The sequence below is a fragment of the Phasianus colchicus genome, chromosome 2, assembly GCF_987193195.1.
Source record: "Phasianus colchicus chromosome 2, bPhaCol1.hap1.1, whole genome shotgun sequence".
Lineage (NCBI taxonomy): Eukaryota > Metazoa > Chordata > Aves > Galliformes > Phasianidae > Phasianus > Phasianus colchicus.
The window spans coordinates 12,611,878-12,638,286 of record NC_143437.1 but is presented as its reverse complement, the minus strand read 5'-3'; the positions used below and the strand labels follow the sequence as shown (position 1 = coordinate 12,638,286).

At 41.0% G+C, this 26,409-nt stretch overlaps 2 protein-coding genes across 9 annotated transcripts in view; one reads left to right on the top strand and one right to left on the bottom strand.

The window, feature by feature from the left end:
* Nucleotides 1-11,288, top strand: part of SPTLC3 (serine palmitoyltransferase long chain base subunit 3) — a 293,417-nt gene extending 282,129 nt beyond the window's left edge. For all 8 annotated transcript variants that reach the window (XM_090134807.1, XM_090134808.1, XM_031598140.2 and 5 more), the window contains 3 exons: nucleotides 3,561-3,696; nucleotides 4,561-4,690; nucleotides 7,022-11,288. In XM_090134807.1, the coding sequence (XP_089990933.1) occupies nucleotides 3,561-3,696; nucleotides 4,561-4,690; nucleotides 7,022-7,135 (380 nt within the window). In that variant the 3' untranslated portion in view covers nucleotides 7,136-11,288. The remainder of the gene's footprint in view (nucleotides 1-3,560; nucleotides 3,697-4,560; nucleotides 4,691-7,021) is intronic.
* A 2-nt stretch (nucleotides 11,289-11,290) lies between these two features.
* LOC116232097 (uncharacterized) overlaps nucleotides 11,291-26,409 on the bottom strand; it is an 86,213-nt gene continuing 71,094 nt past the window's right edge. The window contains exon 3 of the mRNA XM_090134821.1: nucleotides 11,291-12,450. Coding sequence (XP_089990947.1) covers nucleotides 12,305-12,450 — 146 coding nt within the window. The 3' untranslated portion in view covers nucleotides 11,291-12,304. The remainder of the gene's footprint in view (nucleotides 12,451-26,409) is intronic.

Here is a 26,409-nt window from a genome sequence, read left to right as displayed (position 1 = left end):
AATGAGACCAAAATAAACATTCTGCTCTGATCTGCCTCCACTATCTGACTTTGGAGGGTGCCATACAGCACAGGAAAAAGCACTGAAATACAGTTGAAAACTTTAAGGGTTTTATTGCTCTTATCAGGACAGCGCGTAAGATGGCTGTTTATATGCTGTGTGTATGTGGTCTTTGACCACAAAACTTCACATGAGAAAGGAAAGTGTTGACACTTGGTAAAGAAGTAGGTTCCTCCCAGCCAGCCACCCACCAGTGTTTGTAGCAATCGTCTCCTAATGTGCTTTTTTTCCCCTCCAGATATATGTGAATGCTCTGATCTTTTATTAGGCTCTTTAATGCATCTCTGCAAGTGACATTACTATTTCGAGATGTTTCTAAAACGCTGAAGTGGCTCTTTTGCATCAGCATTGGCTTTCTTCAAATGAGTTCTGTGGGGATTTTCAAAAGGGTACCCGTCCCATCACCAGCTGTTCGAGGACACGGATTTAGCAGGGTAGAATTGCAAAAGGAGGTGTTTGACAGTTATAGGGGTTGCCAGAAAATGCTCTTTTGGCTGTTGTGTTTCTTTGCTTTGGAGTTTAAGTTCTTGGTACTTAAAAGAAAGAAAACTCCTATGCCGTGCGCATATGGTTTGATAAATACCGAAGGGCCTGGAATCTTGCGTGGCTGACACTTTGTTTCCAGCTTTGTGGTAAACAGCTGAATAGAGAGGAGAAGGCAGCAAGTATTAAGCTGCATCCGCCAAGAACATCTGCATTTATGAAAACTTTCCCTAATCGAAAATCTAGTAGTTTCAAATGCTGAGCATTTGGAAACTAGCTTAGGGGTGGCTAAGACAGCAAGAAGGAGCAGTGGCTTTGAGCCCCCCGTTCAGATCAGTTCCCCACCCACCTCCTTGTAAAGTGGGCATACAGGAGACATTAATAAAGTCTTAATTAAAAGGTTCTGTCGTCAGACTCCAGCCACATTGTCCTGAAGTTCTTCTTTCAGCCCCTTCCTTTGCCACCTCCCCTGCCTCCATCTCTCCCCCCCACTATTTCCTCCTGGTCTTTAAGATCTACTACACCAGAAATATTTTTGGAAATACCACAGACTATTGTTTTTATTAGTGACTGGAAAGCTTTGTAGTAGGATGCTTTTGTGTTTCATTTGTTTTCTTTTCTCTGGCACAGCTGTTTTTGTTTTAGCAGCATTAGAGAGATGGTTAAACTATTTGTGGCCTTCTCTAACCCAGCAGATCTTCCACCAAATGCTTTAAGCTGAATGACTGAAACTGTAACTAACAGGTTGTCTGTGTGGGCAGTTCATGCATAAAGTTACGTATTCACTGGTTTTATGAGATCTTCTAGTTTGTTCGGCAAGTTCCACTTTCCCTATAAATTTTCCAGCCAGAACATTGACAGAGCCTTCACTTGGGAAGATACAGAACAGATGAAGCAGTAGATCTTGTTCAGACCTATGCACACTCAGAAATGATTAGTGGGGAAGAGGTTTATGTAGGCATAGTGATACCCACTTCATCCAGGAGGGGAGAGGAAGAAAAGGCACAGCAGGTGCTGCAACAGACTGTGGTTGGAGGGCAAGTCTGCCAAAGGCGGTGTGCAGCAGGTGGAAGTGCCTGAGTGGCTGCTGCAGCTACAAGGAGCGAGATGGGACATCAGGAACCAGGCACCCTGGTGGCAGCAGGAAGCTGTAAATGGAGAATGAAGAGAATGAAAAGGAAAGTAAAATGAAAAAGTAAATGGAAAGTGAAAACAAAATACATTTGTGCAAAGGCAACGTAAAAGCAAATGGAAAAAGAGAGAATGAATTGTACTGGGGACTTTGGTGCTTGTGCATGGTGAGGTGATCTAAGCAATACTGAAAGTATGAGCTGGTGAACAGGAGAAACAAAAGATAATGTAGCTGACAGGTTGTCCCACTAACTCCCATTCCTACCACATGTTCCTAGTGCATCCTCTATTGTGAGCACGAGCGCCTGCACAGTGCCAGTGGTTGGAGAATTGATCTGCATGACAGTGCTGTGGCAGACTTCTTCCTGGCCGGCTCAGGCAGATGGAGGACCTGGCTTGATTCATTGTGTGACTGTGAGAGCCCAGGGCCGGTGCTGAGGAGGGAGCAGGAAGCAGCAGCTGTGTGGGTATGGGTTAAGGGGTACCATCCCTGACAGCACCGTACAGCATTAGAAATGCAGCGCATGGATCAGCTTGCTGATGAAATATAATGATGAAATATAGAGTGGGGAAAGGGCATTCTCTAGCCCCTGCCTACAGTAATGAAGAGAGGGCTCTTCCCTTTTGTATGCAGTGGGTAGGGAGGCAACTGTGCTTGTCAGAGTTTGCTTTCTTAGTGACACTGCAAAAGAAAGCTGAGCTGACTTATCTAGAGCACTTTCTCTGCTAGTTTTGGTCTTCTTTCTTTCTCTTTTTCCATTTAAAATAATTGTTTTCAAGTCTTCTGTCTGTTCTGCAGGGGGACATATCTGTGGATTAGTGACTGAATGAGGATAATGTAGGCACCAAAATTTGTGTCTGAAATGTATGAAAAACTACAGTCCTGCAGTGTGCTGGAGCACAGCACAGCGGTGGCTCAAATCCCCAGGAACCAGGGCAAGTCTGCACAGTGTCTGCAGCAGGATCTACGGTACATGCTACAGGACATGACTGAAGTGAATACAGTAGTTCAAAGAAATATCAAAGACTAGGCAACACAGGATTTAAGACAGCATATTTTGGATCAATTAGAATTCCTTATAAAATCAGACCTTGCCACAGAACTAAAGCTTCTCATCAGTTAACAGTTGTCCTCACTGCAGTAACAGTGCAGTGGTCACAACTGCATATAATTCCATAATTTGCTTACTCTGAATGCTTGCGTGTAATTGAGTGTTGTCCTGTGAATGAGAGGGTGTGAATTGTTTGATGCATGTGACAAAATGTATGGAAGGGATTGTCAGGTTGGGCCTCTAGGATCTCTGGAAAGAATAGGGAAGCATCTCATGGGATCGCCACATTTTCCATCTGAGCATTCCTCATTTACTTTGCAAAAGAAGGTGAGAACTAGTTGTCTTTGAGCTTACCATAGGCTGTGTTAGATAACTGCTTAAGATATGAGCAGTCTTGCAGAATGCCTTTAGTGAGATAATACATGAATGTACTGATGTATGTACTGAAATCTGTTGTTTCTCCTTACTGTGAATTGTGTTGAGATGTACTCTATCTGTAATGATCTGTAATCATACCTGCTTCTCTGTGTGTGTCATTCAGCAGACTTTACTCATTGCAATACTGTAAAGCAAATTGTTCATGTCTGTATCCCCAGAAGATATAAAACAAGGCAGTTTCTGCCAGTGGGAAGGCACCTTGAAAGCACAGAAATATCAGCTGTCTGTCCTATAGTGCCATAATATTCCATATATCTGCATTTTGCTCATTCCATGCTTTTATTCTGAATGAAGCGGTGATGCGTATATCTCAGTTGAACTTTTTGAATTGTTACCTACAGCTGTTTTCAGCCCATTACCTTTGCACTGACTGTTCTCCCAACTGACACATTTCAGGGCTCCAGAGAGTGCGCCAGCTAGGGAAAAACACAAGATACTTCAGAAGACGACTGCACGAAATGGGCTTCATCATCTATGGCAATGATGATTCTCCTGTGGTCCCATTACTCCTTTATATGCCTGGTAAGATAGGGTAAGTACTGAAAACACCTGATATGCAAAACCAACACCTTCAACTTCGAAAGTTACTTGGCATAAGCTATGAAAAATATAGTTGTTTTTGGTAGATGTTTCATAAGAGAAGCAGCATCTGTTAAATGATTTCATGGAATAACATTCCTGATAACATTTAGAAATTGGATTTTTTAACTAGCAGTCCTTGAAAGGGATAAATAGCCTTTGGTGTATGAGTTAGTTTTGATGGATTCTCTTTATCCCCATCTGATATTTGAACAATCTTTGCACAGAGAAGATGTTTTACCATTCAGTACCCATCGAGCAGCACTTATGCTGTGACAAAGACATACAAATGTAGTGGTCAGCATACAGGGAGATTTTGCAGGTCACCTAGAGTGGCTGTGTGCTCTAGGTCTAGTACACACCTCGCAAAATGCTCCCAAAGAAGCATAATGCTTGTAGGAGCAAATAAACCATCACAGAGTTTGTTTGATTCCTGTTAATGAGCTGGAAACAAGCTCCCAGTCCTTCCAAAGGCCTGACTTCTTCAGTGCTTGAGACTGCAAAGGCCCACACATTTTGATTTACACTCAAAGCCTTTGATTGACATGAATGACTCGGTTCCACTCTACAATACTTCTTCTGCTGTCATACCACTAGTATTTGACACTCACTTGGCTCTGTGAACTGTTAAACAGCAAACAATTTGGTCCTTCTGATAAGATTCTGGCTTTCATGGAATTCAGTGAGAATATTACTATCCACTTCAATTGAAGTCAAGATTTTACCCATTGTTTTATTACACTTGAATGTTTTCTCTTTGTGGTCAGTTTATTGGAGGTAATTTACTTTTGTTTTTTTTTCCTTCTTCTCTCCGTAGGGCTTTTGCAAGACGCATGTTAGAAAAAAATATCGGGGTTGTTGTGGTTGGGTTTCCAGCTACTCCTATCACAGAGTCCAGGGCTCGGTTTTGTGTGTCAGCTGCACATACACGGGAGATGTTAGACACGGTAAGCACAGATGTCCTGCTGAAATTAACTTCAGATGCCAAGGGAGGAGCTGTGTCTCTGTTACTTTGAATCTCCGTAATTCATATTTACATTCATTCTTCTAGTCTTGTCACTTGATCTTTAAAGGCAATATAGCCTTATATATTTTATTTTAAAATAGAGTTAACTTACTATGTTCTTCTATTTCTAGTAGTGGCCAAATCTGTCACAATTAATGAAGACATTCATGAAAAACACAGCAAGACAAAAAAGTTTACTGATAGGTCAGAACTATCAGAGTAGGAAACCTGAACTGATAGCAATAATTGCAGATCAGTTTTTCTATGCCCCTGTGTTCATTCTGTATTTCCACGTTTCTCGAATTGCAGTAATACATGGGACAGCCTTGGGGGTACAGGTGGAAACTGCAAACTGTATTTGGAATGGTTTAAACCTGATGAGGTTTAATTGGTTCTGTCTGGCCCCTTCAGCTCCGTAACTTTCTCTGACAACAGACTATTAAGAATACGCTGAGACTTCCATCTTAAGCTCCCCTTCCAACATGGTCAGAAATGTGTTAAAAAAAAACAAACAAAAAACAAAACTCTTCAACATTTTTCATCTCCCCTTCTTGCTGAAGGTCTTTTTGTCTTGGCTTGATATACAATCCTCATTCTCAGAATAAAACAACTTAGAGGTAGAAAGTGCTGAGGGTAGCAGTACATTTCAAAATTTCATTTTCTTCTCTTTGTACAAGTATGATGCTTAAAGGAAAAACAAACCACAAAACTAACCCTGTGAACATAGAAGGCATTTGAGTAGAAGATGCCACTTCTTCTTGCAGGCAAACACCTGTGCCTGCCTGCAAAGAGCCCCTGACTCCCGTTTGCATCCTGAGATTCATATGGGCTAGAGGTGGGAGCCCTGCCTGGTTAACCAGCTCCTGTGCCAATGTGGGCCTCACTCGAACAACGCTGAGAAATCTGTTTTGCATGTGTGCAGTGCAAAATCCCTGCTGCTCTTAAAGTTGCAGTAGTTATTAGTGAGGTATGATGTCATAAAATCGCATAGAGCCGGACAGTTATGTACATGCCTTTGTTGCTGTCACCTTTTACTCTTTGGCTGTACAGATTTTGGCTTACATAACTGGTAGAAAGAAAGGAGGTTGATCTGAAGATTAATCTCTTGAGGTTGCTGCTTTCCTTTGCTTCCTCACCACCCACCCCAAGTGTCAAGCCCATTGCATCTGTAAGTCATCACTGCATGTTTGCTTCTCCTACTTGCACATCACTGCTTCCTGGTGCCAGTGACAGCCTGAAACATTTCCCAGCTATCATTCTTGAACATACTGTGGTTTTACCTTGGAAATTGAAGTCATTTCTGTACTGTTTGTGGCATTCTTTAAACATCCTTACATTATGGGGGAATGGAAATGCCCTGAGTTTAATTACACTCAGGCTGAAAGATTTTCTTAAGGTAAATACTTTGTGAACATTCCTAAATTCAGTGTAGTAACAGGTAACAAGCACAATGATAACCTCCACCTCCCTTTGGCAAAACAGACTTTGAATCTTGGTCTGGAACTATGTAAAGGAAAGATCCACTTAAAGGGCAACCTCCTTAATGATTATGAAGCTATCTTTTTGCATGAAATACTTCCCTCTATTCTTCAGCACATTTCAGTGGCCTAATAGAAACAGGCTCACAATCAAATTTGCTGTTTTCTTTGCCAAAAGTCTGGCAGTTCTTGAGTGTGGTTAAGATACTGCAAGACGTTCAGCTGCTTTTCTGTGATGTAGCACTTTCTGAATCTGCTGAGAGCTGGGGACACAGCTCAGCAAATTGCAATACAGTCCTAATGCATTACTAATTCTGCCTGTGATACTACTACAAGAAAACAGTGGAGCATTAGAAATACCTTTCAGGGTGTTCACAATGACTCTGATTAGCACTGTGTTCTGAGTCTTATCCAAGAAAATACATTTCAGTCTTCAGGATCTGTATGGAAACACTGAAGTATTGCCTTACATGTGTCTTTTTCACAAGCAGTCATAACTTTTTACCTGGATTATTGTTTGACCCCATGCTTCTAGAATGTCATCTTTTTAATCTGTGCTCACATTCTGACTGATACAACATGATCTACTGAAGGAGTCCATTCTCATGCATTCTCATGAATGCTGTTGTACATCAGTGGCTGAATATTCATTCTGAGAAACTTAAAAGCAACATTTGCCCTTTATACACTTTGTGTGATGGCCTTTTGGCCTTGTTCTTCTGCTATAAAGTTGAAGATAATCAAACTCCGTATCTTTTCCCAAGAGAATTGACACAGTGTGATGGTTCTTACAGGTTTTGAATGCTCTGGATGAATTGGGTGATTTTCTACAACTGAAATATTCACGATATTCCAAGTCATCTCATCCTGAACTGTATGAAGAAAATCGGTTTGAATTTGAAGATTAAGTTTTCCGCCCATGAAGAGAACATTATGATGCTATGAAAGGGGGGAAAACCCAAAAACCAAATATGAATGCATTTCTTCCCTTCTAAGGACAGTTTTTGTTTCTCAGTTAATTGAAAGGAGGGAAAGCTTGGTTTTTGCATTTTATTGTATCAAATTTCTGTATTTAAGAGACTGAAATATTGATACAGATTTGCCTCCCAGGAGATCTGTTCTTCTTATGGTATTTTTTATGCAGAATGAATGCATCCATTGATCATGTTGCTAGCGTACAGCTTTTGTTACAGCCCCTTTTTATGAAGAGGCTTCAGATAGTCCTAATTTTGACTGAAAGAATAAAGGTTAAAAACCAAATGGATCCAGTGTAGTATGGCAGTATAACTGAGCTTCATCAGTGAAATTGAATTCTGTCTGCTGAAGAGCATTAATCAAGACATCACTGTGGATTGCTACAGAGCAGAAAGTGACCTCTTAACTCATTTGCCCTATCGTGCCTTTTTCCAGGGACAAAAAAAAAGTTAGAAGACGGCTAATGCTGAGAACAAGAAAAGTTACCTCATCAGATATTTCTGACAACAGATTATGGGAAAGAGGAATGTCTCCTCCCCTCCACAGACCCTTTCTCTGCCACTTCAACATACTGTAAGCCTCATATTATACAAAAGTTGGGGCTTAGAAATAAAGAAATGTTTTTATTCTAATGCATTTGACCTACAGCCTTCCCCATCTTATCATAACAAGAGCTCTTCAGCAGGCTTGCTCCCTTTTCATGTAGCAGCAGTAAATAATTTTAATAACCATTTAACTTTCCCGTAAAAACCTTGATCAAAACAGTCAGATACTCGCAGTTCACAAACTGCAGATGACATTTATGGGCCCATTCCTAAGTTTCCTGAACTACTTATGGGCTTAATAAATTCACTAACAAGTACATAATGCCCAAGTTGTTAGTTATACAGAATTGTGACATTTGGGATACCATGAGCAGTTCTCCCACCTGCTAAATTGAGAGCTCTGCCATTCCTAACTGCACTAAGGTCGCCCACTTAATAACATTTCTTGAAATGTTCTTGTCTGGTATACGCACGTCAGGGGTGGTTTTGCTTGTCAAGCTGCAGGCTTTTTGAGTGGCTTATTTTTCAAATAATTGATTATGTCATCTGAGAGGAAGACGTCCTTGTTCTCCTTTCCACTACTCAAGTGACAAATGCTCAAAGATGCTTGGAGGAAATGTTACAGTCTGCAGCTTCCCTGCAATGCCTTCAGCAGCAGAACTGTCAGCCTCGTGTGGGCTGGGTAGTTGGAGGGATATTGTAGCTTTTTCCCTTTTCTGTGGTGTTGAAAAGTGGTTCTGCAGCTTTAAGAATGAACTCCAAACCATTCCACACTATCAAATGTCATTGTAAACACATCAGATGAGAGATGTTTAGGTTTCTGTTGCACAGATGTACCACACTTTCATGTTCTCTTGAAAGCTGTGGTGTAAACTTAACCCACAGCTGCAATATTAGATTTAAGAACAGTACAATTAAATTGCGGAGTACCAATTACACTATATTACTCTCTGCTTGTTAAAGCTGCTTTCAGGATATAACAAGGCTGATTGGTTATAAGGGGCCACTTTTTGTTGGGTTTTTGTTGTTGTTGTCATGCAAGTTAATAAAAATCCAGTGGTGCTATAACTTTAAGAACTGATTACAACACATTCCATGATACGAGATGTTGGCTTTAGGAAACATATATCAAGGGTTGGGGTGGGACTAAGTGGTGTCATATGATTCTTCGCTCTGGTAGATGGACTTGAAAAGCACTGCAGAGGTCCAAGGGAGTTGCGTTTGTGGATAAGAGCAAATTCGCTGTATAAATACTAAAATATCCTTGGACACGGGATGTGGAGAAATTAGGAAAGGTGGACTTTGTCTTTAGGTAACCTGGCGATTTGTGATTTACAGGCTACATGCAGGGTGAGTGCACTACTACAAAGGAGATGGGCTGAGAAATTTTCACAACCTGTTCCTTGAGGAAAAGTACTGAGCGTGATATATTGCATTTTGATCTCCGTTGCTGAACATCTGCGGCCAGATCCTCAGTTGACTTCTGACCTTCCATCTTGGGGTGTCTGGCCGTAGTTTATATTTCAGCAAGCATTATTATATGTGCTGTTGCAGGCAGCGTGCTATTTTCCTCAAAGAGAGGCCTGAGATTGATTAAGCTACAGAATGATCACTTTTTGTCCCCCTATAGGGGAATGTTTTCTGTCTAAGGCTGAATTCCTTCTGCCCTCAGAACATTACTCTCTCTCATATTAAGGAGACAGGACAGCTATTTTTCAGAGACTGTTGGTTGATTTATTATATGCTTTCTTCTGATTTCTTCCATCCCTTACACATTAGAGCAAGTACAGGCTGACTATCCCTGGGCTTGGGGAACATTCTGGGAGAAATCCCTGCCCCACTGGTGCAGTAATACAACCCCCAGGAACTCCAGACTCTTAGATTTTTCCCCATGAGGCTGAGTTATGGTCTGGCACTGGTTGTTCCATCAGTGTAATTTCAGTGGAGATTTTCCAGATTTACATCAATTTTAGTAGATTTAGAGCTGATCACCACTTGGAAGTCCCTATTTTAGCCAGCTTAAGAAAAAACTGGTGGAGTATTTATTAGGGAATTAGCACATCTAGCATAAGGATCACATTTCCTGCAATATATTCCATCTTCAAGTGGGAGATGTAGTTCTCTGTAATTGTTTTAAAGGGTTTTGAAGAACTGTTTTCAATAAATAAAAATTGCTCAAGTCATCATATTTTAACCCAGCGGAAATGTAAGTATGTGTACATCAACTTTTTGCTGGCAAACTACAGTTCCAGCATCTCGTTATCTTACCTAAAATCTTGATTGACCTTCATGCTAGGGGAAGACTCCAATTGTCTGTTTGACAAAGCAGCTGAATTGTTTGCTCTTTCCTGTATGTTTATCCCACCTCATCTTTCAAAAAGCCTACATTTCCTGAGCTTATCTTATTTGTCAAGGTGGTTCCACCATCCACTTCTCCCTCTTTACATTGTTCTTTCTTTTCTGCAAGTTTCCGTCCTCCAGGTCTCGGGGAAAGCACACAGGCACCTGCATGGGACCTGAAGCGTGTTATCACTGGATTGTAGGCATTGCCTCTCTCTGCCTTGTTTTCCTGGTATCCTCATCAGCTCCTGCAGACCTTAATCATTCATTCTGACATAAAAGTTTCCTACTGCTGTTGCTAAGTTTCTCAGCTGCACCATATCTGACCTGCACAAGCTGCTGAACGAAGAGTGGGTTTGACCTATTACTCACGCAGGTGTAGATCAGGTTAAACCTTGCTTTGAAGTCAATACCGTTAGTTTAAACCTGTAGCAACTATAAGAGGGACCTATCAGTGAGGTGAGCTGCCTGCATCTATTACTGAGGGATCTGAACACTGAGCACTGTTTCACAGCTGCTGCTCTTCACAGAGGACCGTGACATGGGATTCAATTTATTTAAGGTAGGATTTGAATTTTCTTTCCCTTTTTCTTCTTTTTTCCAAAATGTGTTTGTTTGAATGGGCATTGCATATTTCCCTGTCCTGCTGAGATAGGGAAAAACAACAAAGTAGGAAAAACAGCCTACGCTAAAGGTGTTTCCTTGAATATATATTTTCTAGCCTCCTTAGAAATGCAATAGCAATCCTCTAATATATGTTAATCTGCTTTTTATCTGTGCTTTAAGTTTAATTGTTCTTCAAATTAAACACAGATCAGGACCAAATTTTAAAGAAGCCACACTACAGGCTGAGAAATGGCAGATGCCATCCCAATATTGGTAACTGAACATTTCAGCCTCTAGGTATTTTCTAAGGAGCTCAGATCCCAATGTTTCTCTCGTCTAATACTGGTTGTGCTTGCTGCAGGCCAGTCACAAACTAATGAGACTCTCACTCTCTCCATTCTTAAAATGGAGATTCAGACCCAGATCAGGACAGTCCCAAAGTGACCACGCAACTGACCACATAAAATAAGAATTCAGCAACATCAGAATGAGAGCACAGGGCCTGAATCAGGCTGGATGCTCAGCAGTTACCAAAGAGCTGAGCATGTCTCTTTTGACGCACTGGCAGGACATAGCAAGGGAGCAGTGATAAATCCATCACATGTTTGTCAAATGGAAAGGTAACGGAAAGCTAAATGATCTGGAGAGACATGGTAGAACAGAGTCTTAGCCTAGATTTAAGTGTGGGCAAAAATTTTTTTTTCTGTTAGCAATGAAAGAGTTTTACATTTTTTAAAATCAGGTTTGAGGAAAACTTGATCTTTGATATTCAGATGGTGACTGTGAGCTAGGTAAAAAGAGATGCTATAGCCCATGTGTGACTCCAGGTTGTTTATGATGAGAAGGCAGAATAGATTCAGTCTATAGCAGATGTCCCTGACGCTTAGTATTCTCTTATGTTTTATAGATAGTCACACCTACCAGATGCTGCACAAAGACCAAGTAGTATTAATTACTATCAATAGACTCAAGTTCAACAGCTTGAGCTGCAGTGATAACCAGGTTTGCAGTGATGCTTGAGCCACCATCTGCAGTGAACAGTATTGGAGCTGAAAATTGTTCAGAGGCGATGCTAGTATAATCATATACAGAGTCTTTGATGACTATGATGCCCTCACTGGGCATCCTTGCTAAGGTGCCAATGCTGCAGGTAGATTTCTTTTTTTCAAGTACAGAAGGACATGCTCTGTAGATTATTCCAGCAGATAAGTTTCTTTCTGACAAGCTCAACCAGAAGGTGTTGCCAGGAAATCTGGACTTTTGAAGGTAAGTCAAGTACTTGCAGTAACAGAAAAAATGTTATGTGTCACCGTGGAACAAAAGTGCCAGACATGACAAGTGAAGTTTGCTTTTGTACCATCCCACTGAGCATTTCTCAAAGAACTTTTTGTGAAAATTCTCTGCCTCTATTACCCTGTGGGTAGGCCAGAACTGTATGTATCCTCCAGCTTCTGGAGCACCACACTAATCTCTCGTGCTACAGCAAAGCATTAAGCATCATTCATTATGTCTGCAGTCCTTACCTACCATAGCTCCATTTCTACTCCCAGCACAGCAGGCAGCAGGTCTGTTTTATCTGGTGAGAGCACAGAATGAAGTGGGCTGCTGAGCCTACTGGCTTCCAGCATGATGCTCTCTAGTCCCAGGCAGTGCAGTGAGTAAATGGCTCTTGGCACAGGCTGGCTTTTGCTGTGCCGCAGGTGGTAGCCTCTTGTCTGAAGTGGGTTCTTCCTCTGCTGACCTTTCCAGCAGCTGTTCTGGAATAGCACAGAAGTGATGAAATCAATTGGAATGTTACAAAAACGCAACTTCCACCGTGTGTTTCCTGGAGCTTGCTCAGGCACCACTTTGCCATGTGTCCTACTCTCCCCGTGTTACCACACAAACCTCGTGATGCCTTGGCTCACTGTGCAGTACTGAAACTGTTGTACATATTGCTGGGGATCTTTCTTTCATGTGGGAGTTGCTTATGAAAAATCTCTAATACTAAGGGTACAGCCAGAGCACTCAGAAGAGGCATGATATTTTTCATAATTCGTGAACCATGTATGCATACTTTAGACATTTCTCTATCTGCAGAACATGTGGATCTCAACTCTCTGTCTCCCGCTGTATATTCCAGTGCCCAAATGTTAAGAGTTCCTCTTCTCAGCCAGCCAGTAACGTATGGACCAGCTCTCTATGCTGGGTCTAAAAGAATCCATTTGGTTCTATCTCCACCCTGCTGAGTAACTGTAGATGAGATGCATTAATGGTCTTTGCCTCACTTTTTTTTCCTCTGTAAAACTGTGGTAGTGATCCTGATTTATTTGTAAAACACAAAGTTGAATTGATGAGAAGAGCTATCAAAAAGCTAAGTGTTGTCATTACCTGAGCAATTTTTTCATTTCTCCATTAATCCTGTAAAAGACACGAGTACTCTGCTTACCAGACCTAATCTACAAGATGGTACAATGGTGAGGACTCATTATAAATTATAGAAAAGAATTCTGGGAAAGAGATCCTTTTGTCTTGCTCCAATGATGCCAATTGGACTAGGAAGCTTTTTAAAATGGAAATTTATCTTTACATAGATTTGTAGCCAAGCCTTTCCAGTTTGTTAAAATGTAATTAGTGTCTGCTTGTTAATATGATGTTCATTGATTTTTAAAGTACACAGACTTCAAAGCTGAAAATAAATAAATAAAGAGAGAGATAATTCAAACCAGAGTGGAACAGCTCGGACAGTTTTACTCTTTTGCCAGGATCCCAAAGCTGTTGTGTTCAAACAATGCCACAGTTTGAGTGGAAATGTGAGATTAAATCCAAACCCTGCATGTCAGCTTTTTTGCAAATGACTATCCAGGATTTCACTAAAATGTTCAACCACAAGAGATCATGTTGCAGGGTTTTTTATTGCTTAACAGCTCGTGATAGTCTTCTGTTTCTCTATTATGCATAATAGGGCTAGGTACCTACAGCCTAGTAAATATCAGTGGAATGTTGGTACCTAACTCTGTTAGGCACTTTTGAAGAAATATTCCAAATGGTCAGAAGAGGAAGGAGTTTACAAAGATGATGGATGGTTACAGGAGCTCCCAGTGACATCTCAATGCAGTGTGGCACACAAGGGAATGTACTCCGTATGGAACAGAATTTTATCATGGTAATGGAGAAAACTGTGCAAGACTCAGGTGGAGGTAATTTCAAATTCATGCAGAAGTTCAAAGCTGTGGCTGAGGAATGACCTGAGGAGACTGCAAAACTTTAGAAAACACCATCTGAAGAAGAAGGCTTGGAGGACAGAAAAGTGAAAAGAACCATTCAGAGAAGAAGACTTTGCAAGTGCAAGAGAAAGGATGGAATTAGCCACTGTAGGAGAGATGAAGCAGAGCAGCGCATTTGTTTGGAGAAGGGTAACATTTCATTATCAAAGAAAGGAAGGGAAAATATTCCCCAAAGACAAAACAAGACAGTGGAAACAGGCAGGATTGAGACTCAACAGGACAGAATGAGGGAGAAAAGATTTTCAGACAAGCAAAAGAGAAGAGGAGATCATACCACACCACTGAGACTTGTGTGTCTGCGACTGTGGATGATTCTCTTAATTGTTGAGAATGAGGGAGGAACAATGTCAAGCTGAAACGCGGAGAGATGCCTTGTCTTCCATTCCAGCTAGGAATGTTAGATGTACACCAGTGGCAAAGAGAATAAGGAAAGGTGATGGTGGCAAGGACTGTATTTCATTCAGGACAAAATGGAAACAGGTAAAGGACAAATCCAATGGGAATAGGACAGTGCTTTAAGATAGAGATGGCCCAGTAGTTTTTCAACTGAATTCTTCCAGTTCCTGTGGAAAATTATAAGGGAAGGAAAAGTGATATAGGCTCTCAGAAATAGATCTGTGAAGGAAATCTGAGGATATTTGGTAGCTGAGAGACCAACACCTGAAGCAGATACTTCTCTGAGGGTGGTATCCATTTGGCTGCTTGTGACACCAGCCTTCCAGTGAGTAAAGCTATCTTTCAGCTGTAAAACAGCAGGAAGTGGGTGCAAGAGTTCTGATTTAACCAACAGGAAAAGAAAAAAAACTTGATAGGAAATATAGTAAGGGATGACAGTCTTCAAAAGAGAAAAGCACACTGAAATAGAAGTATTAATCCTCCACCGGTCCCAGTATGAGAAGATAATTTTCTCTAAAAAGTTGAAAATTGCCATTCACTTTGTAATGGCAGATTTACTGTGGGATGACATCCATGGTGAGCACAGAAGGAGGTTAGCTGTGTGATAACATCTCAGCCTTCATTCCTGTACTGTATACAATGTAAGTGCTCTGATCTCTTTGTGTTCTTTGAAAATTGAGGGGCCACCTAAGATTATAAACTGCTTCATTGTTATCCCAGACAGTCTTGACAGGAGACGTAGTCAATGAGAACACTGTCCCAAGAGCTTAAAAAATAATAATAATAAAGTAGAAATGATCAGAGACAAATCACTGAGTTCAGGATTATCTGGTTGCTTTAGAAATTATATTTTGCAATAGTTTCCCCATCTGAGTGATCACACCAGAACCAGGCTGCAGGCATGGCTTGATTTAAACTTTCACAAGTAAGTCTTTCTTGCTGTGGCTCACTTAGAATTAACCAAGAGCACAGATAAATGCATCTCCATACACAATGGTAGCAGCACAGTTTAGATGACAGTAGCTTTCAAAACAGGGTGATATTGATCACTGTGAGGGAGCAGCAACTGCTTTCTTTGCTGTTTCTGAAGACAGCAGGGATAGTTGCCTATGAATTTGTCCGTAGTTGCAGCACATCTACATAAGTTTAAGTCACCAGCAGCCAAAATTAAATCAATGAAGATCTTAGAAGTTTTGAATGTGGAGTCAGTTCAAGTCCCCTCTAAGTCAAAATTGATTTTGAGGATTTGCATCTCAGCAGCATACCAGCAAGGAAGTCCTGAGGAATAGTAGTTGGTAGGGAGAATGCTCTTAGAATCACAGAATGACAGAATATCCCGAGTTGGAAGGGACCCATAAGGGTCATCAAGTCCAACTCTTGGCTCCACTTGACCCAGCTGATTAAGTAAGCCTCTCACCAAGAGTATAATAAGTTCAGATGCTATAGGTACAGAACAAATGGCAGAGCAGCAGAGAGAAGCAATCCTGCAGTAAATAACCAGAGGGACAAAGTGAAAATTGCCAAATACCAACCTAAGAGAAATGGTGCAAATGTAATGAAAGCAGATTGTAACAGGTCTGTTAGCCATAAAAAGAGAAGCAAAGAATCGAGTTGTGATATAGGAGCCTGGAGAATTTTCTGCACGTGGCAGCAGCTAAAAAAGTTTATGATATGGTTATGAATGTGCCCCGAGGATCCCAGTGTGGTGGCAGAGGTCATGGGCAGCCTTTGCTGGCCTGCCTTTGAAATAGGACCTGCAGGACTGAGAAGTACAGTGCAAATGAGTAAAGAAAAAGCAAAAGGCAATATTGGAAAGACCTGAAGTAATTAAGGGAAGAGGAGACGGCGCTCAGAAGACCCTGAAAAACACTGATATAAGGAACCAGAGACTTGTGAGGGTGATCAAGAGTTAGCTTAGGCAAAGCACAATGAAAACTTGCCAGTGGAAGAGGAGTTGTAAGGTGGGTCAGAATCAGTCAGCAAAGGATTAGGTAACACACTCAGGGATAGAGTGATGCTGGGTGTAGGGGATTGAATTTGAGGACCGACGATGCTCTGTCCAGCTTAATCGTCTACGATTCCATGGAGACAGCAATGAAAGACCTGCATTGTCTGAGAACTAATTTTGTTAGCTATGGGCTTAGGGCACGTATTACAAATAGATCTCTTTTATGTGGGATTCTAGTTTGGAGTTTGTAGTGATTGATGGATTCATTAAAACGTCATCACTGATGCAGACAAGAATTTTCAGTTTAAAAATAAATGAATGACAACAGAAGCTGCAAAAAAAACCCAACCTTCTGCTTTTCTGGTTGATTCTCTGTGCAGCTTACTGTGGTTCAGGAGAGTGCTTAATGGGTGAGAGAGGCAGAGAAGACAGGGTCAGTAAAGATTGGGAAGAGTTGTCAGCATTTCATTTAGATCTTTGGCTACTTGTTCCTCTTAAATTCTGCCTCCCACTATCCTTCTCTTTGTTTGTCTGAATGTCATAAGAGCATCATTCTGGTGCTGAATAATATTTATTCTGTGATCTCCTTTTTGGTCTGGAAAAGGCATCTGGCCAGAGTCTCAGGTAGTTATTGTACAGACATGAGCAGAGTTGCAGTTGAAGATCCAGCCCACTGGATTACTGCTTGTACAGCTGTGCTGTCTTTTTAATGCTAAATTAATCAATATAGAAAGATTTTTCTCCACAGAATTTGGCTGTCATTCCTTTGACAGTATGTTATATCTTCAAGTAGATCCCATGGGCCAAATTAATTCTAGTGTTCTACTGATGTCAATGATGTTACCCTGAGTGTGAATTTGGCCCCATTGTTCTAAGGCTAATAGAGATTTTTTATAATGAAAGTGGATCATAAAATATTCTCAGATTTTCATCTGGTTTTGCTTACAGTAATTATCCTTTCCTGAAGTTGAGTAGTAAAGAAAATATTCATATTCTCCAGTGTCTGGTATAAATTGCCATGCTTGCTTGCTGCAGCCCAAGACACAAGTTACAGGCAGAAATGGATGTATTTGCCTATGTGTATATGGCCAGAGTTAGCCACTTTCTGCAAACGAGAACCATAGGAAGCAGGGCTTTGAAAGTGCTCTACTATCAGTGCTGTGTCAGTGAAACACTGATTTTTGGTGTCTTTATACTTCAGAAAGAAACTTTTCTGGCAACCAATGCACCAAGGTTACAGTTAATGCCATCTTATTAATGGAGACAAAAAATATTCTTCACAGATTTCCTTAAAAAAAAATAAATAATTAAAAGTATAAGGCCTGCAGAGTTAATACAAAAGAGGGAGCCAGCATATTTTGTTAAAAGCTCACATTCAGCTAGGCTGGAGAAGACAGGGATGTGGTTAAAGTAAAATTAGATGAAGAATAGAGTTATTCCGGGTGGGTCCCTCTCCTGACCTGAGTAACAGGCCTGTAGGAAAGCACAGTTGGGACTCCATTGCTGTCATTTTGAAAACAGAGGCAGGTTATCTCTGTCTGGCTACTCTTGGATTGCATTTTTTGTGCATTACAGCTAATGCTTTCAAATTTGTGTTGGGTAAAGTCTTTGCAAAAATGTCAAGAACTTGAGGGAACTGCTTGAACTATCATGCCAATGTTCAGCACAGTCTTTCTGCTACAAACAGAGGGACATCAATGAAAAATCCTAAGTAAATGTAGGATATGTCCTGAAACACCATGTAAGGAACAGAAGGAACTTTATAGGGCATAAATGAATTACTAACAAACTTTAAGACTCCTCCATCCCTCTCTAAACCAGACTCCTCTTATAATCATATAGTCATAGTATCATTTGAGTTGGAAGGGACCCTTAAAGGCTATCTAGTCCAACCCCCTGCAATGAACAGGGACACCTACAGTAGATCAGGTTGCTCAGAGCCCTGTCCAGCCTGACCTCGGATGTCTCTGAGAACAGGGCATCCACCAACTCTCTGCACAACTTGTTCCAGTGCTTCACCACCCTTACTGTAAAAAATTCTTCCTTATATCTGATCTAAATCTCCCCTCTTTTACTTTGAAGCTCCTTCCCCTTGTCCTATCACAACAGGCTTTGCTAAAGAGTCTATCCCCTTCTTTCTCATAGTCCCCCTTTAAAGACTGAAAGGCCACTCTCAGGGCTCCCCAGAGCCTTCTCTTCTCCAGGCAGAGCCTGAATAATCTTGGTGACCAAACTTTTTTGGTCAATTTTATACTGCCACAAAATAGTCACTGAATGGAATTGCTCTGTGGTTTACAAAAAGGCATCAAATAGTTTAGGACTTCAAAGAAATACGCATGAATCTGGAAGACGTGGACCTGCTGCTACCTCTTTATCTTAGGAAATCCATCTCTGCAAGTGCATTTGCAGCTTTATAAGGGGAAACTAGCCGTCAGAATCCACAAGAACTGTAAGAAATTATGGTGTGAACTGAGTTCTTTTCAACTGAGCTCAATAGCCACTTACCCTAATGCACTTCAGCAGGGAGTCCTGCCCTCTAGATATTTAATGAACAATAAAGACCAGTTCTACCTCTGTGGCGTTGAAAGTGGGAGTTATTCTTGAAACAGAAATGCTGACATTGGATCAGCCCTAAAAGTAGTGGTGAAAGCTGTTCTGTTTTTATGCAATTTTCTTTCCTTTCTGTTGTGAGTAGGGGTGGAAGAAAATGCACAGAGATTGACCCTGCGCCCATATAAATAGTGTATCTGTGAAAACCATCCTTCTTGACGAAAGGAAAATAATGTCCTAAGCAAATAGATATTTTGTGCTCTGAGAAGAAAAATAAGACAAGATGGATCTCTAGCTATGTCTCTGTTCAGAAGCATGAGGGAAAGCACTATGGGGAGTCTCTTAAAGACAGATCTTTAATCAAAGAGCTTTCTCTCTTGCAGGATTTCTCCTAATATATGGTCAGTGTTCAAGCGCCCTTTTTCCTGCAGAGTTAAGGATCTGATTTCAGATATCCTTATTGTTAAAAGACAGAACTTTCAATTTAATAGATTTGTCACCAGTGTTAATGGGAGAAATATCAACTGGACATAGTTACTTGTACTTCAGGGCAAACTTCATACTTTCCCTCTGGTACCCAGCAACAACTTTTCTTTGCCATCTGTTTACCTATCAGGCCTTCAGAGACTGCACTGTGTCTTCAGAGCAAATCCACTGTGCCACAGAAATGGCTCTTCATATGCACAGCCTGAAAATATGGGAGAGTGAAGGAGAAGTTGATTCATTCAGTGTGGTAGGGGAAGCAGCAAGCTCTCTGAGCTTTCAAAATTAGATTGAGCAAAAACATCTACTGTCAGATGGTCTCCCAGTGATGTCTGTGTGCAGTGATGGTCTCCTGAAGGATGAACAGGTTTTTTTTCTATTTGTAAAGAGGTGTGGTGATGTTCTGTTACCCTTAAAAAATAGTTGTAACTGGAGCAAAGCTTTTCTAATGAAACTCAAAACCAGGTGAAATTGCCTACTTCAGGCAGCCTCATAAAAACCTGCACTTCAGGCAAGTTCTGCTGATATTTGCAAGCTGGGGCCCACTCTAGTGCAAACACAGGAAATTTACTGTAACAGGTGGAAGCCAGGTAATGCCACATCACGGTGTTGCTGGAGTCAGCGCAACTCAGTAATTTGACACTGGAGATTTTAGATGGATATAAATTGCAGAAATTCAGTGTTGTTTTAAGGGAGCTGAATACATCAGAATCAAAACCAGGACCAATTGCTAACCCACAAGAACAAATACTATCCATTTCCACAGTGATCTGATTGAAACTAAGAGTTACAAAATTGTTTCCAAACCTTAAGGCCAAGTTTTTTCTACTCCTACTTATAGCAGGCCATATTTTATATCAGCATCTCTTGTTGAGCCCCTGATTTCATAAGGTACTGGGGAAATTCCAGAGACCTTGAAGTGAACAAATGTTTCATTATTTTAAAAGGACAAAGGAGGTGATCCGCTTTTCCCTGCCTGCCTAGACAGATATAGGCCACCTAACCTCACATCAGTTCTGAGACAATTGTAAGAAAATTGGATGTGTTAAACAATCAACATTTAGTTAAAGAGATGTTGACATAATGGACCAGTCATTATAATTTTGATCCTGTATAGTTTTCTGTTTGTGCAAAATTGTCCTAAAATGTCACTACCCACAATGTAGCAGATACTAAATGACTAAACTGATATACCAGGACAGAGATGTAGCAGAAGGGTATTTTTATCAAGGTTCTGCAATGATTTGTTCTTGTTCCTGGGCTATTCATCGTTATCAAGGATTTGAAAGAAAAAATAAATAATCTGCTGGAAAAGTTGCAGATATGCTCTGGTGGTAAATAAACAAAGCGGGTCAGGTCTGCAAGGCAAACTGCATCACTTGGTAAATTAGCCCCCTTTGAACGTGTATTTTAAAACAGCAAAATACAAGGTCATGTGTTGGTGAACAAAGACTACAAATGATAGGTTGCATCCTGGAAACAGTGACTGTGAAAACCTTGGCCCAGACACAGGCTCTGGGCTTTGTAAGTACATACAGACATACATACGTAAATCCAATCCCAGCCATCCTAAAATTTCTTTCTGTTAGATTTGTATAATCGGTCATTCTTGTTAGCCAGACTGTTTACTTCTCAGCCACTGTAGGGACTTTACTGAAAAATTTGCCTGCTTTAGAGAGTTTTCCCATTTTCCCAATAGTTGGGAATAAAGCTAAAATTATCCTTTCTGAACTTGGAACTTAGGGCTTTTCCATCTGGGATGCTTTATCTGAAGTGAAGCCCCTGTGATTGTGAACATTGCCGGTTATCATGCCGACTGCCTGACAAGGAGTCCAGTTTCACGGCAGTTCTGCCAGTTGTAAGAAAAGGCTGCGTGGCAACCAAAAAGTTCAAAATATCACTGAAGACTTTTTGGCTAAATGGTGATCTTGGAGTACTGCGTCCAAGTGTGGAGCCCCCAGTACAAGAAAGACAGGGAGCTGTTGGAGAGGGTCCAGAGGAGGGCAACAAAGATGATCAGGGGACTGGAGCACCTCCCCTATGAGGACAGGCTGAAGGAGCTGGGTTTGTTCAGCCTGGAGAAAAGAAGGCTGCAGGGTGACCTCACTGCAACATTTCAGTACCTAAAGGGAGCCTACAAAGAGGAGGGGAGTCAACTCTTTGAAAGGGTGAGTGACAGCAGGACAAGGGGAAATGGTTGTAAGTTGAGGGAAGGGATATTTAGGTTGGACGTCAGGGGGAAATTCTTTACAGAGAGAGTGGTGAGGTACTGGAACAGGCTGCCCAGAGAGGTGGATGCCCCATCCCTGGAGGTGTTCAAGGCCAGATTGGATGGGGCCCTGGGCAGCCTGGTCTAGCAGGTGGGATGATTGGTGGCCCTGCATGTGGCAGGGGGGCTGGAGATTCATGATCCTTGAGGTCCCTTCCAACCCTGGCAATTCTGTGATTCTGTGATCTTGGATTGGAAAGGTTGCCATTTTCTTGAAACTCATAAACTCTTCAAGACTGAGCTGCTCAGGTTGTTCTTCATTTTATATATGGAAGAATTTGTCAGGTATTCAAATGGTAAGAGATGTCAGAATTCAGGTTATCTGTGCAAGCTGAAGCCATTTCTCTTGTGAGAGAGGATTAAGCCTCTCATTACCTGACCTCTGGAGGTTTTTCCACAGGTCCTCTGCCTTAGATTTTCCATTTGCAGGTTTTTTTTAATAGAAGCTCCTAAGTTCTTCCTGACTTCTGAAAACAGCAACTGGACTCTAAGTCACCAGCGTGCTCTCAACATCATCCTGTTGGGTCATCACCAAGCAGGCAAGCTGTCAAAAATGAAGATCAGCCAGCTCCACAGATGAGGATTTACCACAGGTAGGATTTGACACTGAAACAAAAGAACAGCTATGACAGCTCTCTCCATACAGATTTTTTTTTAACTGTCTACCCCAACACTTGTGTTGCAAATGCAGAAAGGCTCCTGAGTTCCCTGTTTTTCCCAATGCACATCACTTAGCATCCAGCCACAAGTCTTGATCAGGATGAAAACAATATTGAATTATGCAGGTCTCATTTATTTAAGAGAGGAAAATGTCTTTCTTTTCACGGCGCGTCTCTTTAGCTTTCATTTCCTGTGCACAGAGTAGCTTTGTCTTGAGTACAATAATTAAGTTGTTGACCTTCCGCAGAGGTCAAACATAGCTTCCTTCCCTTTAGAGAAAGATAAAAACGAGCAATAATAGATACTTTGACTGGTCTAAGATATTCACTCCACGTATCTGTGATGTTGCTGTAATTTCTGCTGGACATTTGCCCGGAGATAATCCAGGACAAGAAGCTGTTTTGGGAGATTTACGGTATTTATTGAAGTAATCTTTTCCTCATTCTTTTTGAGAAAAAAATATTATTTCATTGTAACTACGTTGAAAAGCACAATCTAGGATATGTAGACTCTAATGAAAATGGTTTGTGTCATTTTTAAGATGGCATTTTGCTCTTCTTAATGATTTGGGTTTTTTTTTCTCTCCAATCATGCTGTGGTATTTTTCCCCCAAGGTCAAAAGTAGTAATGGAGAATCTCAGGCAGATCTTCATGCATTACACAAGCCAAATTACCATTCTTTTTATACTGCTGGGTTTTTTTGTGCATAAATACAGAAAAATTATCCTCTTACAATGATCTGCTTCTAACGTTTATGCTTAATTCTTCTTTACTTGCTTTTATATACGACTGCTAATAGATATTAGTGTTCTTAGTAGCTCCGTGTTGCATTCTGCATTGTATACAAGATAATGTCTGTGATTCAGTTCCCAGTAGCTGGGGCTGTATAAGTAAGCAGGGCACCTGGATTATCTGCTTATTCTCAAGAAGTCAGACCAGTGAGTTTGACTTCTGTTGTGTAGAAGTTTGATGTCTTGCCCATAGCACAGAAGTTGGAGATGTGGAGTTAAGAACCACATTATCCTTTAGAAAATAGGCAAGCAATAGAAATCAGGTGGAAGGAAACTGTTATTCCAGTGTTTGGAGGCTTTATTGCTGATCTGTGCAAATGGCTATAGATGCTGAGAACATACAACGTGGAGAGAGAGAAAAAGCAAATGTAGGCACTCCACCACCTTTAGTGGAATAGGCTGAGCCAACCTTGATACTTCTGAATTAAATCTTGTGTCCTAAATCCTCATATTCCCTATACCCTTCTCTTTCCTTCCAGAAGCTCCTTCAGGCATTTACAGCTCTTTTTTCCTAATGCAGTAGAACTAAGTCTAAAAGTGCAATATATGTATGACAACAAAAAAGTCTGAATGTTCATGTAATGTAGTCTTACAAACAAGAGAACTAAGTCACATCACAACAGGGACCAAGCATTTGCTCCCTCTCTTGCTACTGTGGTACTTCATTGCTATTAATACATGAGCAATCCCCTCTTCATTCACCAAAGCCCTTAAATTCATGCTACTGTCCCACCGTGGTGAATTAAAGTTAAATATGCCTTAATGAAAGAGTGGTAAGGGGGGGAAAGCCAGGCCAAAGCAAAGAATCTCCTTTGTTCAGAAGAAAGCAGTGCTGGTATCTAATTTTGGACCCCTGGGAAGTGCCTTGACACCAAAGTAGTGAACAGCATGTAGAAACTGAGTGTGGGACTGCCATTCTCTACCACCTGCATTCATTCAGGCTTGGGTTGGCATCCCTCAAAAGCCTTAAGAAGGAAGCTATGGTTATAGCCCTTTCAGCCATTTTAGGACTTTGTAGGTAAATGTGGTCCAGCAGCAGCAAAAGGCAGTTCTGTTTTTAATAACGATTAAAAAATATTTTTGAATGACCCTCCTTGTTCCTTACTATTATACGGTATTAAAATATAAGAGCGCAGCCAAGGAGAATAGAAAACAAAGAGAAAGGCCTTTAAAAAAAAATTCCACAATTTTATATCCTTTCCCCACTAACCCACCACAGAATTCAAGGGTGGGGGATTCGAGGGCTGAAAGAATCTTCACATGGTGCCAGAAATTCCCCACAGATCTCTCTGGTCCCTCTGTGTTTGGCTATTTAAAGCAAACACATTGTGTTTTAGATGCTAGTTTAGATCCATTTTCCACATGAGGAGGTGGGATGCAATTAATTAGTTGTTCTTTTGATTTCTGAGTATCACGTGTACATTGCAGAAGGGTATGTACTTTTGACTGAGGCTAGAAAAAGGAAATAAAACACAAGCTGCACCACTTAGGTCTTCTTGGTACAAATGAAAATGATGGATCAGCGGGGGATTATAATGTGTGTTTTATAGCTACCAAGCTGATTGAGTCACTTGAGTGTTAATACAAACCTAGAAAAAAAAATCTGGATGAAATCACAGCAACAGAATTTAAAGTGTTTATCTTAGTCATAATTGCGCTGTTTTTATATAATGTCTTTGATCCGTAGGTTGAAAAGAGGCAAAGCCAGTAGTCCACAGTAGAAGTAACCAAAGATAAACTTCTCTTTAGAGTTTAAGAGAAAAAACAAGTTTGTAGTCAGATGTAAGCATGGACATATTCAGTGGGGGAGATGAAGTCCAGACTGCAGTGAACCAAAAAATACAACTCATTGCCATTTCAGCTAATGGGATCCCTTTTCTGGATTTCACAGTGATTGCATTTACTTTGACCTTTACATGGATCATCTACGAGAGGAAATCCAAGGTGTGTTACACAGCAATCATAAAAAATGAGTTAAAAACCTTTGCGCCTCCCATCTAATGCAATGAAAATAAATAGTCTCCCAAACCCAAAGGGTTGTCGATGTGCTTCCAGCCCTTCTTCAGTGCAGAGGGTGGTCCTGAGGATCCCTCAGAGGTCCTCCTCCAGACTGGGAGACAAATCCACCATTGCAACAGCAAGTTGGTGCTTATAATGTCTTAACAACGTGTCAAAAAGGCCTCTCTCACAGACCTGGGGGTCTGTTCTCCTACAGGGTGTGAGTTCACTTTGTCAACTTGCAGGCTGATGGAGCTGCAGGACACAAGCCGATGGCCTGTGAGTTCTTGGGAAGAAAGGGAAGAAACAAACAAATAAACAAACCTCACTTCCTTCTCTTTTTCCTTTTTTTTTTTTTTTAAAGCTAGGGAGCAGTGTTGCAGACTGAGGACGTGATTTTGTCCAACTGTACAAGACCTTTGTCATCGCCCAGGGGAGAGGAGAGGTTTGTAGAGGAAACACTGCTTTTCTGTAAGATCTGTAGGACAAAGAAAACAATCATTTTCTGTCACACAAGTCTTTCTTCAGGTCCCTCTTTGACAGGAAGGGCAAATATATTTAGTGCACTCAGTGACTCCCTCCTTTCATATTTGGTGGAAATATACGATCATTAGCTAATGACTGTTCTTTCCTTTTTTCTTATGAACAGTTTTCCAGAGTGGTTGCTGGAAGGTTTCACACGGCCTGATTCTCCCAGAGACTCCCTGAGTGAACAGAGGAAAAGGCAAGTTGTTCTGTGGAGCATTTCAGAGCCAGAGCCTACCACAACAGCATCAAAAATTCTCGCAAATCGTTTCCCTCTCTTTCAGCTCTGGGAAGGGCCCAGGGATGCTGCAGCCTACTAGGAGCCTGTGTGAATCCTTCCATCAGTCTGCTGTCCCAGGCACTGTTGGTATATGTATGCATGTTATTATGAAAGTCAATCACACTTTAATGACAAATGTTTAAGACATGAAGCCATAAAATTCTTCACGCAGTTAATAAGTTTAAATGAATTGTTTAGGTTGTTTCCTCCCACACACCCCTCCCCATTAACTTACTCCTGAGGGAAATGTATTTATGGAGCCATGTGCTTCTCACATGGTTGAAGCTAAAAATAACCTTAAAAAATCATTCTGGATAAAATTTAATTTGAAATTCAGTTCAGCAGCCTAACACAGCCTATCTCTGGCTTCTTAAGACTGGTTTCTCTATTTGTAATGATAACCTCGACCAGTCTTTTGAGTGCTGATTGCTTCTGAATTTCTCATACTCTCATTTCATTATATACATGTAGATACATTTTTTTGGTGTTGTGAGGCTTTTCTGGGGGGTTGGTTTGGTTTTGTTTGATAGTGTTGGAATGTAGAGAGGTT